A 17,239-nucleotide genomic window follows, 5' to 3' on the forward strand; every position below is an offset into this window, starting at 1 on the left:
CATGAATACCCGACTTAGGCTTCAGCTATGCTTCTTCTAACAACCCTTCCCAGCATTCTTGTCTGAGAATTCTTTTCTCCTGTGTTATCCCTGACTAGCTAACACTGCCTCCTCCCTCCCCCAAAACACCCTGACCAACTTAACTCCAGTTTCAAGGAATGTTCACTTTTGTCCATTAATCTCATGTTATATTTGTAACAATTTAGAAATCATAGGACTTGAAGTTCTGATAAAGAAGAATCATGTAGGAGATTCTTTTTCTTTTCTTTTTCTTCTAGTTAGATTGGGATTCTAAAGGCTTGGGAAACATAAAGTTCACTAGCAGAGAGTGACTATTTCCAAAGTTCTCAGTGATAAATGATTTATAAAGCAGGTATTCAATTTCAAGATGTAAATTAATAGTGTAAGTCAGGAGAGGGAAGAACATCATCCCATAGGGATACATATTTCCCTTGGCTTTTTCTCAATAAAACATCTTATTTTTAAAAATTAAGTTTTTCAAGATGTTAAATAATGCTGTAAATCAGGGGAGAGGCGATCATCCCATATAGGTATACATATTTTCTTATTTTTTTTCCTCCCTGGAATATCTTATTTAAAAAAGTAAAATCAAAATCTCTAGAAAGGGCACTGTGAACTTTCTTTCCTGGAAGAAACAATAAAATACTTTGTAAATAGAGGCAACTTCATGAAGTAACAGATGCTTAATGTGAAGATATAAAACTGAGCCTGAATATAAGAAGTAGTGTGTGCTCGATTGGTCAAAGAAAAGTTGAAAGCTGGACCCTCAGTGAGACAGAGTTGTTGGATTCCAGGATTGTTCTAAAGGGGAGTCCAGTCAGTCAGACATTTCACTGGCTCTCTGATCACCCCGTAGTGTTACTGAAGCCAAGAAAGGCTTTCCATTAGATAATGAGTTATGAAATATGTCTCACACTGGAAAAACCAGTCATCTGCTGATGTCATGCTGATTCTAACCAATCCCAAACAAAGCCCCAGCCCTCCTCTGCTTGACTGGTACCAATGTGTGACTGTACAAATAAGTAGTACAGTATAAAACTCCTCAGTGCCAATACCATGAAGAGGAACCCGGACAGCTCTTACCACATGAGACAAGAGTCTGCTGGTGAAAGAGAGGACCGGAAAGGTAATGCTTTTTAACTTACTTCTGAGCTCTTTCCACATTCCTAGGCAGGATGGTGAGCAGGACTTTTACAACTTCTTGGCACTTCCATGCAGATTGTGATCTGTACCTTTTTATGTGTTCAAGCAAGTGAATAGTGTTTTTAACAGTAGAGCATGCAGATAGATTATGTGTTTCTACAACCCAATTCAGCATCTCTAGGCAAGGACTTGTGTCAAAGAGAAAGCTAATTTTTAAGTTACATTCACAAATAGTAAATTCAGGGAATACACACAAACTCACATACAGAGAGGGTCCTGAGGATGAGTTACATTTATCTAAATGCAGGTATTGGGACTCTCAAGTTGTTTGGAGTCATTAAACTTTGAGTTCTATTTCAACCTCTCTTGTAAAACTTAATTGGACTGCAAAATGCTTTGGGTACTGCATATGGGACGCCAAATAGGTAGATTATGTTATAAATCTTCAGTTTCAAAGATATTTTATTAAGCAATTATTAACACAAATGCCACCCTTTCCCCATTCTCTTTCACCATCCCCCACTAGAAAAAAATTAGACTCTTCAAGGAATGTTGACAAAATCTGAACAGTAATAGCAGGGTAACTGATGTTCCTGGAGGTAAAGATCCTAAAGGTGGCTGGTCACAGAGAAAGTCTCACAGGCAGATGCTTTAGACGGGGTATCCAATTCAGAAAAGCTTTGTTACCTGTGCAAACTGTAATTTTAACTTAATAGCACACTGGTCTTGCCCTAAGTTCTTATGCTTCTAGTAATGTTATTTATTAACTTTTTCCAACCAAAGTGCATTGCTTGACTATAATGCTCTGAACACACTAGGTGTCAGATATAAGCTGACTGTATCTACAGAAACTGAGAGGGCTTGCTTATGTGTGGGAAAGAAACTGAGAGGGAAGGAAAGCTTTAACAGATGGACCTCTTAAAGATACTTCTGCAAGATAAAAGCAATAAGACAGAAAAATGAAAAAAAGGAGGGGGGCGGGGGGAGGAGAATAAAAAAATCTCAGAGAGGCATTGTTTAAAAATTCACATTTTTCTTTTTCTGTGAACACTGAAACCCATGATGATTTCATCTGTGCTGTTCCCTTGAGAGAAAAAGAAGTCAGTCTGTTGACTGGTCCAGGATGCGAATAGGGGGCAGGCTGAACAAACTACCCCATGACAGAGAAAATTATTTACCAGTATATTTTAGAGATTCTTCCCCCACTAGGACCAGTTATTCAAGTCATAGGAGCTCACTATTTGTATAAAATAATGTGGGAAAGGCCAACGGAATTCTGCATTTTACCTGTGAAGTCAGAGCCAGTGGTGGTGAGCTGTCATCTGTGAGTGTGTGTGTTGGGCAGGAGGGGTGGCCACTAAAGACAGGGGACGGAGCTTCACTTCACATGACACAAGCATGTAACCCGCTGCCTGCCTGTGGATCTTTCAATGCCCCGCTGCCTTTTGCAGTTGGAAAAAGTAGAGTGTATTATATGACCCCAAACAAAAGTTCTATTTGCACGCCCCTCTGATCGCCTGCCAGTGTTGACACGGCCCTGAACATTGAAATATGAATGAATGGGGGAAAGGACCGTCTGCAGGATTCCCTCCTGCCACAATAGTCAGCTGGCCCCAGTGACACAGTGGCCTCTCTTCTTGACCTTCACCACCTGCCTGCCCACCTCTGGGCACCCTGAGCCCCACCTTCCAGGCAGTGACCAGGCAGGGTAGAGGGGCCCTGGGGCAGAGGCTGTGTCAGTCCGGTCCTCCCTGGTGATGGAGACGGGGCGTTGCTTGGGGCTTTGCTTTTCCCTCCAAAAGAGGAAGAAGGGGAAGCAAGGGGACTGGGGAGAGAGAGAACAGGGTCGGGGGCGGGGGTTGGGGGGGGTGGAGAAATGAAGAAGAAGTAGTAGGAACCCACCGACTCAGGAGAATTTCCTTCCGAAGGGAAAGTAGAACTCCGGAGAATGGTGATATTTGAAGAGAGGTGTGTGTGTAAGGGAGCAGAAGGCAGGCAGCCTGTCAGAGAGAGCTGTCCCTCCCCTTCCTAATCACAGCCCTTACTCACAGACGAACTCCCTCCCTCTCCCATTCACTCACTCACTCAGGGCCAATGGCTCTGTCTCTCTGTCTCTCTCCCGCTCCCCCCTCTCTGTCTCTCCCCCTCCCTCCCCCTTCTCTCCCTCTCTTCTGTCTCCCTGTCTCTCTTTCCCTCCCGTCCTCCCTCCGTCTCTGTCTCCCCCCCCATCCCTGTCTCTCCCTCCCTCCCTCCCTCTTACTCGGAGACAGTCAGAACTCTCCTCCCTGACAGCCACAAACCTACAGCCCTGACTGCATTCAGAGAGGGAACCTGCAAACAAAACTTCACAGAAAACTTTTTGTTCTTGTTCCAGAGAATTGACTGAAGAGGAGAAAGGAAAAAAAAAAAAAAAAAAGAAAAGAAAGGAAAAAAAAAAAACCAAAAAGAAAAAAAAAAAAAAAAACAACCCTGTGCGTGAGGGGGGAGGAAAAGCAGAGCCTTTGAAAAGGGCGACACAACAACTTTTGCTGCCAGGATGCCCTTGCTCTGGCTGAGAGGATTTTTGTTGGCGAGTTGCTGGATTATAGTGAGGAGTTCCCCCACCCCGGGATCCGAGGGGCACAGCGCGGCCCCAGACTGCCCGTCCTGTGCGCTGGCCACCCTCCCAAAGGATGTACCCAACTCTCAGCCGGAGATGGTGGAGGCCGTTAAGAAGCACATTTTAAACATGCTGCACTTGAAGAAGAGACCCGATGTCACCCAGCCGGTACCCAAGGCGGCGCTTCTGAACGCGATCAGAAAGCTTCATGTGGGAAAAGTGGGGGAGAACGGGTACGTGGAGATAGAGGACGACATCGGACGGAGGGCAGAAATGAATGAACTTATGGAGCAGACCTCGGAGATCATCACGTTCGCGGAATCAGGTGGGTGCCTGCCCGGGGGTGGGGGTGGGGGTGGGGGCACACTGCTCTGACAGTCCTCGGCGGCGGAACTTCTTGCCCTCCAGCTGCACCCTGCCTGGGAAGGTCATGCGTTATTAGGGGACGGCAGCGGATGGACCGCGGCGGGGGTAAGGGGGTGGGGAGCGGGGGAGAGGACCTCCCAGAGCTGGGGTGCTGGGGTCCTGGGCTGAGCCCTGGCAGGAGATGGCTAGCTAACACTTGCTCAACTCAGCCGGTCGTCCCGGAGGAAGCTCTCGGCCCAATGTGGAGCAGGAAGGCAGTCTGAGAGAGGCTCCCTCGCCCTGCCTGCCCGGGGGAACTAGATCAGAGGAGCCGGAGGAAAGTCGGGGCATTTTCTGGTGCTGGGTGGAAGCCCAGAGGCTTCCGGACCCCATCTAAAGTTTTTACTGGGGGTGGGTGGGGTGAGTGGGGGGATGGCGGCAAGCGCAGGATCTGGGATGGCATGGCCCAGATGAAGTCATTGTCTTAAAAACATCCCTTTTTCTTTAAAAGTCCAATCAGGGGCCACATCGAGAAGCAGGACGTATTAGTGACAGTCATTTTTACCTTTAGAAACTCTGCCTTTAAAAGACACAAGCATCACATTCTAGGCAGTGAAGAACGACTTTGGGGGTGGGGTGGGCTAGGGAACAGATGACATTGAACCATCAGTCACTTTTGGAACACTGACTTTTGCTCTCTGAACTAAAAAAAAAAAAAAAAAAGAGTTTAGTTCCCTGTAAAGTTACTAAGAGCTCTCTGCCAAGGAATGCAACCTTGACAAAGTGCTCTCAGATACTACACTGAACTCCCACTCAATCCTTAAGAGGAAGAACTTTAATAAATAGATTCTAATCGTTGGCTCAGGACCACGCTAACCTGTTGCTGAAGAAAACAATACCTGTCAAAAGGGCCTGCTGGAGACCCGGGGTCAGGTTATTTTTACAGTTATGTGACCCAGATCCTTTTGCCTGTCTACAAGCCCAAGCTTGCTGTGCCTGGGCACACACAGATGTGTTAATTTCATGTTACTTTCATGGTAATGCCAGGCTAAAGAATTGCATCCCTTGCCAAATCCATTTGAAAGGAATGCCATTGTTTTGTTTGGTAGAGCATATGGCCAGTAAAGTATGTGCCGGGACTCCCTGCATTGCTGTTTAAAAGTTTGCCGCAGCAGTATAAACAATTAAGGCAACACTCAGAATTTCCAATCCTGAAAACCTGTTGACTCAGATGTTATATTTTCAAGAAAACCATGTGAGACCAGGGCATCCTTCTGGGGGGAGGGGGGATGGGAGTGGAGCAGATAGCCTGCTGACTTGCTGGCTCCCCCTCCTAGGAAAAGCTCTGGTGTCCCACGGGCAGTTTAGCTCTCTCACCTCTGAGAAGCTTCTTTCTTTTCAAAAAGGTCTGACTTTCTTCCCTTAAAGCTCTTTTCCGATGCAGTCCCAAAGGACTTTTGACTTTATCTTGTGAAGCTTACTTAGGGAAAGAGGCAGGTTGGAGTCCTTTTGAGCTACCACCCAATTTTTCTTAACATTTTCTGAGGTCCTGAGCGGGGAAATGGATTCCAGTGGTCCAGGCGCTGCTCCTTCTTCTGCCACCATAGGGACCCTGTATATGTTTTTATATACTCACTGCCACACAGAATGGCCTTAATTGCAGCTCTTCCTCAATTGGCTTTACCCACATCATATGACTAAGCAAACCTATGCCTTTGGCCACTTTTAACTGTACACCTGATGCGAGCAGTGCGCCCGCTTCCTGACTTCTCCGACTTGGAAAGCAAATCACTCCTTTGGCACTGAGAGATTTTGCAGGGAAAAAATCTGAGTTTTTGCCTTCTTTCATACTTATGGCCTTCATCTCAGTGCCAATCTTTTTGCCAGTTACATGAAATCTTGTCATTTTTTCCAAAAAACCTTTTTTGGTACCTGTTTGGTTTGAAAGAAATTGAGCTACTTTTTGAAAAGGTGGATTCATTTAACTCACGTGTTGACTACAGTTTAAGGTCTATGATGGAAAACTCCTCCGGGTTGAGTTTATAGCTTGACTTTGGGCAAGTGGCTGGCTTCTTAGAAAAGGTTTTTGACGCTTGCTCATTTTTGTCATTTGAGAAGTCTCACGCATCAACTTTAAGTCGATTTAGTATGATTTCACAAAAATGATTGCTCTGTGGACAATCTACTCTCCAAGTAGAGTAAGTACTATGTGAGTATTTTGCTGCTCCTTTGCTAACCCCGAAGAGAGATTTATCATCAGAACAATTGTCGTGAATATATGAAAATGTCTTGTTGTTTTTGGAATAATTCAACCTTAGTAATTCTCAAATGACGTCAAACATCAAGATTTTCAAGAATAGCAAAGGGCATCAGTTTTTTTTTTCTTTAGATACCATTCTGTACAGCACAGAATTCAGTGTCACCTGCATGCATGTCACAAATGCTCACCTATACATGCGTTCTTCAGCTCATGATTCCTCAGTTGACGAATCATGTTTATTGTTACTTCTGCTCATTACGACAGTTGAATAAGGCCAAGACATGGCCACCACAGTTGAAGGACTCGCAAAACTCAGGTGCCAGGAACTTTTTGAACTGAGTCTCTCCCTTGTGTTCAGGTGGAAAGCACCCCACCTTGGTAAAGCTGATATGAGTTGCTGTTGACTAAGCGGTAAAGCATTGCCCTCAGCTTCCCTGAAATGTATTGTCACAAACAACAATGATTTTCTTTTTATATTTGTAACCCAGATTGCTTACCAAGGTGACTGAATGTTTTGTAAGGTTGGCAACAGAATCCTCTATTGTTTAACACCTTAAGGAACAGGAGGAAGAGATGTGGAGTCAAGCCAGCTATCACCATAATTATCATTGAAGCCAAATTAGTGGTCTTCTTGACTTCTCTATTTTCTCTTTTTATGATTTGTGACAAAAGCTAGTCAGTCAAAGGAGGATAAGGTATATCCTTGAGTCTCATGCTGATTCTGGTAATGAGGTTAGCAATTGATAGCACTTACTGAAGAAAGTATAGGGAAAGAAAGACAAATCAAGCACCAAGAAATAGAAAATACACACACAGCCCAGGTGTTGTTGAAAGCAACACATACATTTCCTTCCTTGGAACATTCTAGTTAACAGAAGATTTGAGTTAAAATGTACATACACAAATATTCCCAGACAGAAGTCTGAGGTGGCTTGCTAGGATGACTGCTTTCCTCCACCCCAGGAAAGCCATCTCAAGGTGGAAATGACTCCCACTACCCCAAGCCCATCTTCTGAACTTGCTGGGAATTCACCCTCACAGGGGTTATACACTCTCTTCTCTGAATAAAGGAAATAATCGGCCACAAGAGGGCGCATTCCAAAGACTTTTGCTCCTTACCAGTTAATCTTCCAGGGAAACAATTTCACCTACTGGAAGCCCCAGCCTGCATCGCCCTAATCTTGCTGATTACCAATCCGCCCTCCCCGCCCCGCCCTCCTTCCTTTCATCCTGCAGGAAAAGTTAAGATTTTATGGGTTGAGAGGAACATGACTACCTGTAACATATTACATGAGACAGAAGGTAAGGAAATAGGAATTCTCGTGATACATATGGACATTCCACAGCTCTATGGAAGACAGAGGAATGATAAATTTCAGAAGCAAACAAAGCGGAGCGGAGAGAAATGTGACCGTGAATCATCAGCAATCCTGATTTGCTCACACGTCTCTCCCTAATACGGCTGCCTGGGCTTTGACAAAAAACTTCTTCCGTCTCCCCTGATGTGGTTGCCTCGTTGGCCTGTTTTATCAGCAGTTTTCACCAGCGACAAAGGAGAAGTGACTTCAGAGAGGGAGGAGAAAGTCTATTTATTTAATGCCTTGTGGGAACAGCACGTAAGGCTTTGGAGGATGCGTTTGTTTCTGCACTTAGAGTGTAGAGAGAAATGGTGGAGAAAAGATGTGGAAAGAGATGGATTAGTGGTTTGGGCCAGAGGAGGAGGTGTATTGGAGTGGGTGTGGGGGAGGATCCGGGTAGAAATTCAGTTTTCATATTTGGAAGAGCCAGAATCATACCTTCGCAGGCACTTTGCGTAAAAATACGTGCTTCTCTTGGCCCCTCTTCTGCTAAAATGTACTCAGACACGATGTCTTAGCTGTAGCTCAGAATGCTTCATACCCGACTGGTTCCTAGCTCCAAAACCCAAAATGTAAAAGTTCTCAGGAACTTTGGAAGAAGTCTCTGAAAGTCCGAGGGTTGAACCTTCAGAAATTTTTTCTTCTTTTCTGCAGGCATCTAAAATCCCTTCCTCTCTAAATATTTAACCTTTTTTAAAATTGCCATTTAAATGAAAGATGCAGGAATGTGGCCGAGCATTTACAATTCAATAGCAGATCCTAAGCAAAGATATGAAGTCTTAAAAAAAAAAAAAACAATCAAGATAATTTATAACCCAAGTTCTCCTTTGGCAAGACCCTCTCCTGCAGGTTAAAGGAGACATAACCTTGAAGGCCTCACTTGCTGCTTTTAGCAGAAATCCCTGGAAACACTCCAGATGCAAAATTAGTGCTTCAGGGAACACACATGCTGTATTCTCCCATCAGTGACTGTACCATATCTAGGCACAGGGAAACCTTGATGAAGAATGGAAAATGAAAGTAACAGCTGTATTTTACAGCGAGCCCCCCCCAGCCCCACGTGGTGAGTTTAACTCCTCCGTAAACAACAAGGCTCTTTACATTAACATTAGAGACTTAATTATTACCCACATGGAGAAGGGCAGTATACTTTAAGTAGGACCCTGGTGAGGAGAACAAAACATATCAAAAATGAAACACTGCATGTTAGTATCGTTTATTTCATCGGAGATGCTCATGGACTCACGAACCTGTGATGCTGGTGGGGTTGGGTGGGGTATATGAGCAGCATTTTGTATGCTAGTGGGGGGCAGGGGGAACAACCAGGAACTTGCCTGCTTAACCCTTGGCATGCCTGCCTGTATCCTTAAGTGAGTTATGAAAACATTTGAAAAATTCTGAAAGCATCAAAGCAAAGGAAAATGTGCTTTCAGGTATTTTCACTTGCAGGTTTCCAAACTCATTCCTCTATTCAATGCCTCCCACTCAGAAACATTTCTGAGGTGTTCCCTACAAGGTGCAGTAGTCATCTTTCCTATCCATTTTTAGACACTTTTTTTTCTCCCTTTGGTATGTGTCCACCAAACTCAAGAGAGGTTTAAGTGATGAAATATTATCACCCACATGGGTTTGCGTGGGACTTCTTAGTGAATTACTCAGGCAAGCAGGCTGTGATACAAGCGTTGCTCACAAGCCTCGGGAGGGAAAAAATAGCACAGAGGATGAAAAGAATATTATCATAGAGTAGGTAATGAAAGGTTAGCAAAGCCAGCAGCTATATCTAGTTAGGTAGGTAATAGTGTAGGAACCCGGTACACACCTGTATAAACGAATGCTGTACCCCAAAGCACTATGGGAAGATTTCCCTTCCAAGATTTTATAGCAGGAGATATTTAAGTCAAGCCTGAAACTGACTAGTAATTGATCCTAAACACCGCAGCCTTAGGCAAACTCCTTCCATTTTTCGAATTGCTGTGCGTGGAGATTTGAGGATTGGAGCATCCTGAAAGCATCACTGCAGTATAGCCATCTGTCTCAGATAAAACACAGATAAAGCAAATGTAATCAAGTGACTACTTATATTTTTCATGCCTAAGAAATTTGAGGGTTGTAATATCTTTCTGAAACCTACAGCCCTGGTAAATATGAATTCCATCCAGCGCCTAGCTCTCTCATTCTGTGCCCCCACCACTTCTGCAATGAAAGCTAGATGTAAAAGAAAAAATAAATGCACTGCTTAATAAGTCAGAATATAATAGAACTTTGAAAATGTACCTGCATATAAGGTAGACATTAGGAAGCCTTGAATCTCTCTCTTCCCCCTGTTCTCCTGAGCATTATGGCAACGGCATTTTCGTGAAATTGGATCTCAGTTTTATTTTTTTTTTCCCTGATAAAATATCATGCAATATACAAATAGCAGTTCCAGAAATGGACACCAGGAGAAGGAGGCGACAGGCATGTCAATTAGTAGGGGAAAATCCAAATGTCAGAAATCTGAGGGAGAGATCCAGCACGCAGGCAATGGAGGCAAATACAGGGAACCAAGTCTTGCTGCTCAGATCATTAAACTGATGCATATTTCAGCACTGCGCCTCTTCCCAGTACGCAGGCGATGCCATGCAGTTAATTATCAGCCAGGACCAGGATGAAAGTCATTTTATGATGACTCTGTGATCCTAATATAACAGCACCTGACAGATTGAGTCCCCTCTAATGAGTACTCTCTTTGTACAATCCTCTCTCAGGAACACTAAATCATTTGCTTCCAAGTACAGCTGCCTGTGGAGAAGGGGTGGGGCTATATTGTGCATCAGAAACCATCTCTTGAGAAATGAGGGGCTGTCCTGTAGGCTGTCCCTGGAAGCAAGGGGCCTCGGCTCGCTGACCCTCTGGAGGTAATTTACATGTGCTGTCACCGGTACACGTCAGCCAGTTAGCATCTCACCACCTCTTCCCAGCATCTGTAGCCTTCTCTGGATTTTATTCGAGAAAAGTCCAATGTGGGTGGGTCCGCACTGCCACCTGGACCCTCTCTTTACCGGGGACCATCTACCTTCACCCTCAACCCCTTCTTCCCCGCTGGTTGAGGAAGGATTGCAGCAGAGCAGAGCCTGTGGAAATGAGTTACCTGAAGCCCAGAGAGCCCTCCCAGCCTGGGGCCAGTCAGACTATCTTGTTTCACACTCTTTCCTAGAAAAGCAAATCAGAACGTTGTGCCCTCTGGCTCCTCTAACTTAGCAGCTACTATATCTCTGTCTTTAGAGTGGCACCTTGTACGGTTTAGGGTTTCAGAAGTTGGCCTGCGTGGAGGCAGAAGGGAGCCCAGCAGGGAGCTTGTTAGCATTCTCTGCGGGGCAGGGCGGCTGTGCCCACACTGGAGGGGACCACAGGTTCCTCCATGCCTGTTCACGGAGCCTAGGGCAGCTTCCAGCTGCCTTTTCCTCTCGTCTCCGGAGGACCCTACAATTCAGAATCTACAGTTGATGATCTTTTTAGAGTTAAGTGATGAAGCTCTGCTTTGTGGTCTCTTCTCTTTTGCTTTCTTAAAAAATAAACAGTAACAACCACCACCACCCAAATCCCACCAATTTTTAGCAAAGGAGAGTAGTGGATTCCCGTTTTGAAAAAAAAAAAAAATGTCCTCATGCTTTCTTAAAAATGACAGTTTTCTCCTCTAATTGTTCCCCGCTCCGGTGATCTAATCATAAACCTAACTTCATGATTCATTTCAACTCCTGCCAGAGATGCGAGGTCGGAGGTAAAGGAATGATGCTCACCACCACCACCACCACCATCAGAGCCAAGGTCCTTTCAAGTTTATACAGGGATACCAGAGAACCCTTCCTATACACATGCAGCCCTGCTGGGGCCCCTGCCTCAGTGAATTTACCACTAGCACTATCACACTGTTAAATTAAGAACAGAATCTGCAGCTCTCCCTGCACGGAATAGCCTTTCTGCTGCAGAGAACTTGAAACCGTGCCTAAAATTTATAGTACCGTAAACATCTCAGGGCTGAGAGTGATAAGTATGGCTGGATTTCCGTTAGCTATAGAAATCCAAGCAGGGAGACCCCCTAGGGAGTTGCGAGTTCTAAGAGGAACTTTCAGATAGTTCTCAGATTTGTGCTCCTCCGGATGCATGTACTCGAACAGTCGGAACAAGGTACACACAGGCGGCAGTTGAGAAAAGAGAACTTGTTTCAGATACCACCAAGTGGTAGCAGGGGAAGCGAGGGGACCTCACTTTGATCAATCAAAGAATTCTAGCCTAGACACCCACTTCTTACAGTAAGTGTTGCTGCAGGAATATAGGTGCTTGTAGTAAAAGAAGGAAATGAATGACTTTTTCTCATTTTAGAATTAGGCAAGAACTGAGTGGTCCCTGCGTTCAACTGCTCTGCCAATGTAGGGGTCTCCTCTCTTATTAACAGCTGTTGCTATATTTGGACTCTCTAAGCAGCATTCAAGGGCTTCCCTGGTAGTTCAGCAGTCAGGAATCTGCCTGCAACGCAGGAGAAGTAGTAGGTTTGATCCCTGGGTTGGGAAGATGCCCTGGAGAAGGAAATGGCAACCCACTCCAGTATTCTTGCCTGGCAAATTCTATGGACAGAGGAGCCTGGTGGGCTATAGTCCTTGGGATCATGAGAGTTGAACACAGCTTAGTGACTAAATCTACAAACTGCATTCTAAAGGAAAGGAGGCAAAACTGCGGGATACAGGGGTAGGAGGTGGATCTCTTCTAGTTCAATGCTAAGGGTGCCTCCATTTGTTAATAAAGAAGTAATTGACTGCTTCCTGCTAAATCCTGGGCTATGACAAAGAACGAGATAGACAGGACCTCAGACCTGGGGTGTCCTTACTGGACTGGTAGGAGAGTGGGGGTGGAGGTGGAGGGAAGAGGAGTCACTTCTTGGAGAAGAGGGATCATCCCATCTAAAAGTCAAAGCTTTACTAAGGGCAGTCACTGTGGATGGTGTTTGGGGAGCAGGGGTCTTCTAGGAAGAAAGAACAGCAACTGTCAGTGCCTGGCGATGAGAGATGGTATGAGATGTTCACGCCATGAAGCTGGACCGCAAAGATGGGGTAGTGGGAGAGAACCGAGCTGGAAGGAGGGAGAAGCTCAGCTAGAGCCCAGAGTTCCTTGCAGTTTCTGTTGTTATATTGAGGACAGTAGGAACTCAGTGCAGGACTGGACGAAACAAGTGATGGGAATGAATCCACCTTTGGGAAAGATCCCTTTATCTGATTAATGGGGAAATGATGGGAGAGGGGCCTGACTCCATGCTGGCCTGACAGCTTGCACATAGAAGAAATGGCTGTTGCAGTGACCCAGGAAAGGATTGATGGGGCGTGAAGCAGGCTGTGGCCATAGAGGAGAAGGCAAGCCCCATGGGTACATGCCAGGAAGTGCTGTGTGTGTTTAGTTGCGCAGTCGTGGCTGACTATTTGTGACCCCATGGACTGTAGACCACCAAGCTTCTCTGTCCATGGGGATTCTCCAAACAAGAATACTGGAGTGGGCTGCCAAGCCCTTCTCCAGGGTATCTTCCTAACCCAGGGATTGAATCCAGGTCCCCTACATTGCAGGCGGATTCTTTTACCATCTTAGCCACCAGACACTACAGGCAATCTTACATAGCAGGGGTGTTGGCATATTTGTTTTGTAGTATTTCCACAGCTTGCTAGAGCTTATACTATGTCTTCATCTGTCTTATCCTGTTGGGTCCTTCCAAACCTATGAGATAATGGGCCAAATGTCACTATATTATTCCCATTTTATAAAAGGTAAGACTGAGGTTAAGCAGTTAGTCAGCAGACCCAGGCTCCCAGACACACTCAGATCCAGTCTCTCTTCTTTCCAGAGCAAGAGTTGATGAAGCTTCTCTGAAAAGGGCCAGAGAGTAAGTCTCTTAAGCTCTGTGGGCCAAATGGACTCTGTCGCAGCTACTCAAATCCAAGTTCTAGTGCAAAGCAGCCACAGACAACCTGTAAAGAAATGAGCCTAGCTGGGATCCAGTAAAAATTCATGGGCACTGCAATTTAAATTTCATATAATTTTCACATGTCACAGCATCCTATTTTTCTTCAGCCATTGAACGATGTCCAAACCGTCCTTCAGATACATAGGCCTTCATTCGCAGAGCCTGGTTAGAGATAATTTGTAACAGAGGCTGCCATGCTTGCCAGAAATTAGGAGGTGGCCTTGAACCTGATACTAACATATCCCTGCTCTCTTTTGTGCTGTGTTTCATCTTTAGGCACAGCCAGGAAGACGCTGCACTTTGAGATTTCCAAAGAAGGCAGTGACCTGTCCGTGGTGGAGCGCGCAGAAATCTGGCTCTTCCTGAAGGTTCCCAAGGCCAACAGGACCCGGAGCAAAGTCACCATCCGTCTCTTTCAACAGCAGAAGCACCTGCAGGGCAGCTTGGATGCAGGGGAGGAGGCTGAGGAAGTGGGCCTGAAGGGGGAGAAGAGTGAAATGTTGATATCGGAGAAGGTGGTGGATGCTCGGAAGAGCACCTGGCACATCTTCCCCGTCTCCAGCTGCATCCAGCGGTTGCTGGACCAGGGCAAGAGCTCCCTGGACATACGGATTGCCTGTGAGCAGTGTCAGGAGACTGGCGCAAGCCTGGTGCTCCTGGGCAAGAAGAAGAAGAAAGAAGAGGAGGGGGAAGGGAAGAAGAGGGATGGAGAAGGCGCGGACGAGGAGAAGGAGCAGTCGCATAGACCTTTCCTCATGCTGCAGGCCCGCCAGTCTGAAGACCACCCTCACCGGCGCCGGCGGCGGGGCTTGGAGTGTGATGGCAAGGTCAACATCTGCTGTAAGAAACAGTTCTTTGTAAGTTTCAAGGACATTGGCTGGAATGACTGGATCATCGCTCCCTCCGGCTACCACGCCAACTACTGTGAGGGTGAGTGCCCCAGCCACATAGCAGGCACGTCGGGCTCATCCCTCTCCTTCCACTCGACCGTCATCAACCACTACCGCATGCGGGGTCACAGCCCCTTCGCCAACCTCAAGTCATGCTGTGTGCCCACCAAGCTGAGACCCATGTCCATGTTGTACTATGATGATGGGCAGAACATCATCAAGAAGGACATCCAGAACATGATCGTGGAGGAGTGTGGTTGCTCATAGAGCACCCAGCCCGGGGGGATGGGAATGAGATGATCCAGAGAAGACAGTGGTGACACGAAGACATGTTTAAGGTTTCTGACTGAAACAACCAGAAAAAAAAAAAAAAGAAATTATAAAAAAAAAAAAAATAAACTAAAAGCAAAACCTGAAGCAGATGAAGGAAGATGTGGAGAAATTCCTTAGCCAGGGCTCAGAGATGAAACAGTGAAGGAGATGGGAATTGCGGGGGAGAGGGAGTGGGGTACCCTTCACTTCTTCCTCCAGCATCCAAGGGGTGACAGCAGTTGCTCACACGGGAATATCGTCCTCTCCTTTTCAGTTCCCTTTCCGTATGAGCCTCGAAGTCAACTTGTCTGGTCTGCAGTAATGTGGGCTGACACAACCCAAATAGCATCTAGAAAGCCATGAGTTTGAAAGGGCCATTTATAGGCACTTTCCCACCCAGTAACCCAGGTCGTAAGGTATGTCTGTGTGACCCTCTCTCTGTGTATATCAGCCCATACACACACACAAAGACACACACACCCCTTGCAGACACACACACATACCCACCACACACACACACACCCTACTACACACAGATGAACACACATACAGACCACACACCCCACCACGTACACATGAACACACACACAGACCTCATACAGAGACACACATCGAACACACACAAAGGCATTTCCACACCACACACACACATGCACATATTCTGGTAAAAAACACCAGTGTGCAGGTGGTCACACCTTCTTTTTCTGCACCACTTCTGCAACAAAACAATAACCAACATGAAAAAAAAATTGAGAACAAGAATGGGAAGCATGAAAGAGCAAGGAAAAAAGAATACCAAGTTACATTTCGTTAAGGTGCTTATGATCTTAGAACTATGCAACCTAATAGGTTTGAAACTGTTTACCTGAGAGAGAACAAAAAGAGAGACTTTTTTGTATTGGAAGTAACCTGATTAATTTTTATTTTCTTCAAGGAGAGATACTTGAAAGGAATATGTTTGTCCATCTGTTGGATCCAAACATTTCTATATTTTGTAAATGTTGTTTTTTTTTTATCGTTTACTATTTGCACTACAATGGTGTTCGACCTGTCTAATCCTTATTTAACAAGTATTTTCTTTGGGTGGGGGTGGGGTGGGGTTCAGAGCTGCACTTAATGTGAGCTATAAAAGAACTGCTACAGCACACAAAATAGCTATTTTTATTATTATAATTATAATTATTATTATTTTGTACCTTAAAAAATAGACACATACACCAAAGACATTTGTGTGAGCCTTTAAACAGTCTGTCTGTGGTTGGTATCATTCACCATCATGAGTCAGGGGTTGGGATTCAAGGTTGAGTAAGGTGGATTGTGTTCAGGCTTGAAAGACCTGAAAAGTTTGGTTTTTGTTTTTTTTTTTTTGACTCCTTTTACATCCATGAAACAGGACATTTCATACTGGATGTACAGTAGTTGTACACTGTTGGATATCAAGTTCAATCAGATTCATGGAACGCTCCATGCTCGTATGTGTATATATACAGTGCTCGGGCACATGCATGTCTGTGTGTATGTATACATGTGGCGCATCGTGTCCATACACATTTTAAGCACTTCAGGCTGTCATTTTTTAATGTTCTTAAGGCAATGAATGTTTGTGTGCAAAACACAGTATTTTTAAGAAGGATAGGCTATCGTTTTTGCTTTTACTCTGAACTAGGTGGGCACATTTCAAAAATTTGGATGGGAAAAGCCTGGGAATTCCAGTGAATATTCAGCAAGACCCTCTTTTAATGTACAGGGATTCAATTCCCTCCTCTTTCTTGTCCTCCAACCCCATCCTACAAGTTACTTACTCCCTGCAGGGAAAACAAAACAGGAAACTCGTGTTCAATCTAGGCTGATAATTTGGATAACATGTGTATTATCTGTTGGAATCAATCTTAAATCAGAAGCTTTTTCAGGAAAAAAAAATTAACTTGTAGGCCAGGATAAAAGAGGTGGGTGCATTTTTTAATTTGTTTTTTTATGATTAAGGTCTGGTAGTGAGAAATACTACCTGCGCAGCTGGACTCAATAATGTTGCTGTCACTAGTTAAACGATAAATAATTTGGGGGAAGGTGTTTAAGAGCATGGGAGTAACAAAAAGAATGGGAAACAGGAATGAGGGCAGTAGTAAAAATCCCTGATATTTTAATTTACAACCCAAAGTCTTGATGTATAAATTGGTATGCACTGATTCAGATGCAAAAAGAAAAAAAAACAACCACTTTGTTTTATAAATATCAAAGTACATGCTTAAAGCTAAATTGTTACTGATTTATTCTATGATAATTAGCTTGCCTAGGTCATACGGTATTCATTTAGTGCTTTTTAAA

The 17,239-nt window shown here is 44.9% G+C and overlaps 1 protein-coding gene across 2 annotated transcripts; it reads left to right on the plus strand.

Moving 5' to 3' along the window:
- Nucleotides 1-1,062: 1,062 nt before the first annotated feature.
- On the plus strand, nucleotides 1,063-15,979 carry INHBA (inhibin subunit beta A). 2 transcript variants are annotated; one of them, XM_088834638.1, is made up of 3 exons: nucleotides 1,063-1,147; nucleotides 3,539-4,088; nucleotides 13,989-15,979. In XM_088834638.1, exons 2-3 carry the CDS (start codon nucleotides 3,701-3,703, stop codon nucleotides 14,867-14,869), a joined length of 1,269 nt encoding a protein of 422 aa, XP_088690764.1. In that variant the 5' UTR covers nucleotides 1,063-1,147; nucleotides 3,539-3,700; the 3' UTR covers nucleotides 14,870-15,979. The 2 variants fall into 2 exon arrangements, with proteins under 2 accessions (XP_088690764.1, XP_055277123.1); XM_055421148.2 differs by lacking the exon at nucleotides 1,063-1,147 and having other exon boundaries at nucleotides 3,326-4,088.
- The last annotated feature ends 1,260 nt before the right edge of the window (nucleotides 15,980-17,239 follow it).

Source organism: Moschus berezovskii, chromosome 3 (assembly GCF_049115385.1).
Source record: "Moschus berezovskii isolate FMDL1 chromosome 3, NW_MosBer_1.0, whole genome shotgun sequence".
Taxonomy (NCBI): domain Eukaryota; kingdom Metazoa; phylum Chordata; class Mammalia; order Artiodactyla; family Moschidae; genus Moschus; species Moschus berezovskii.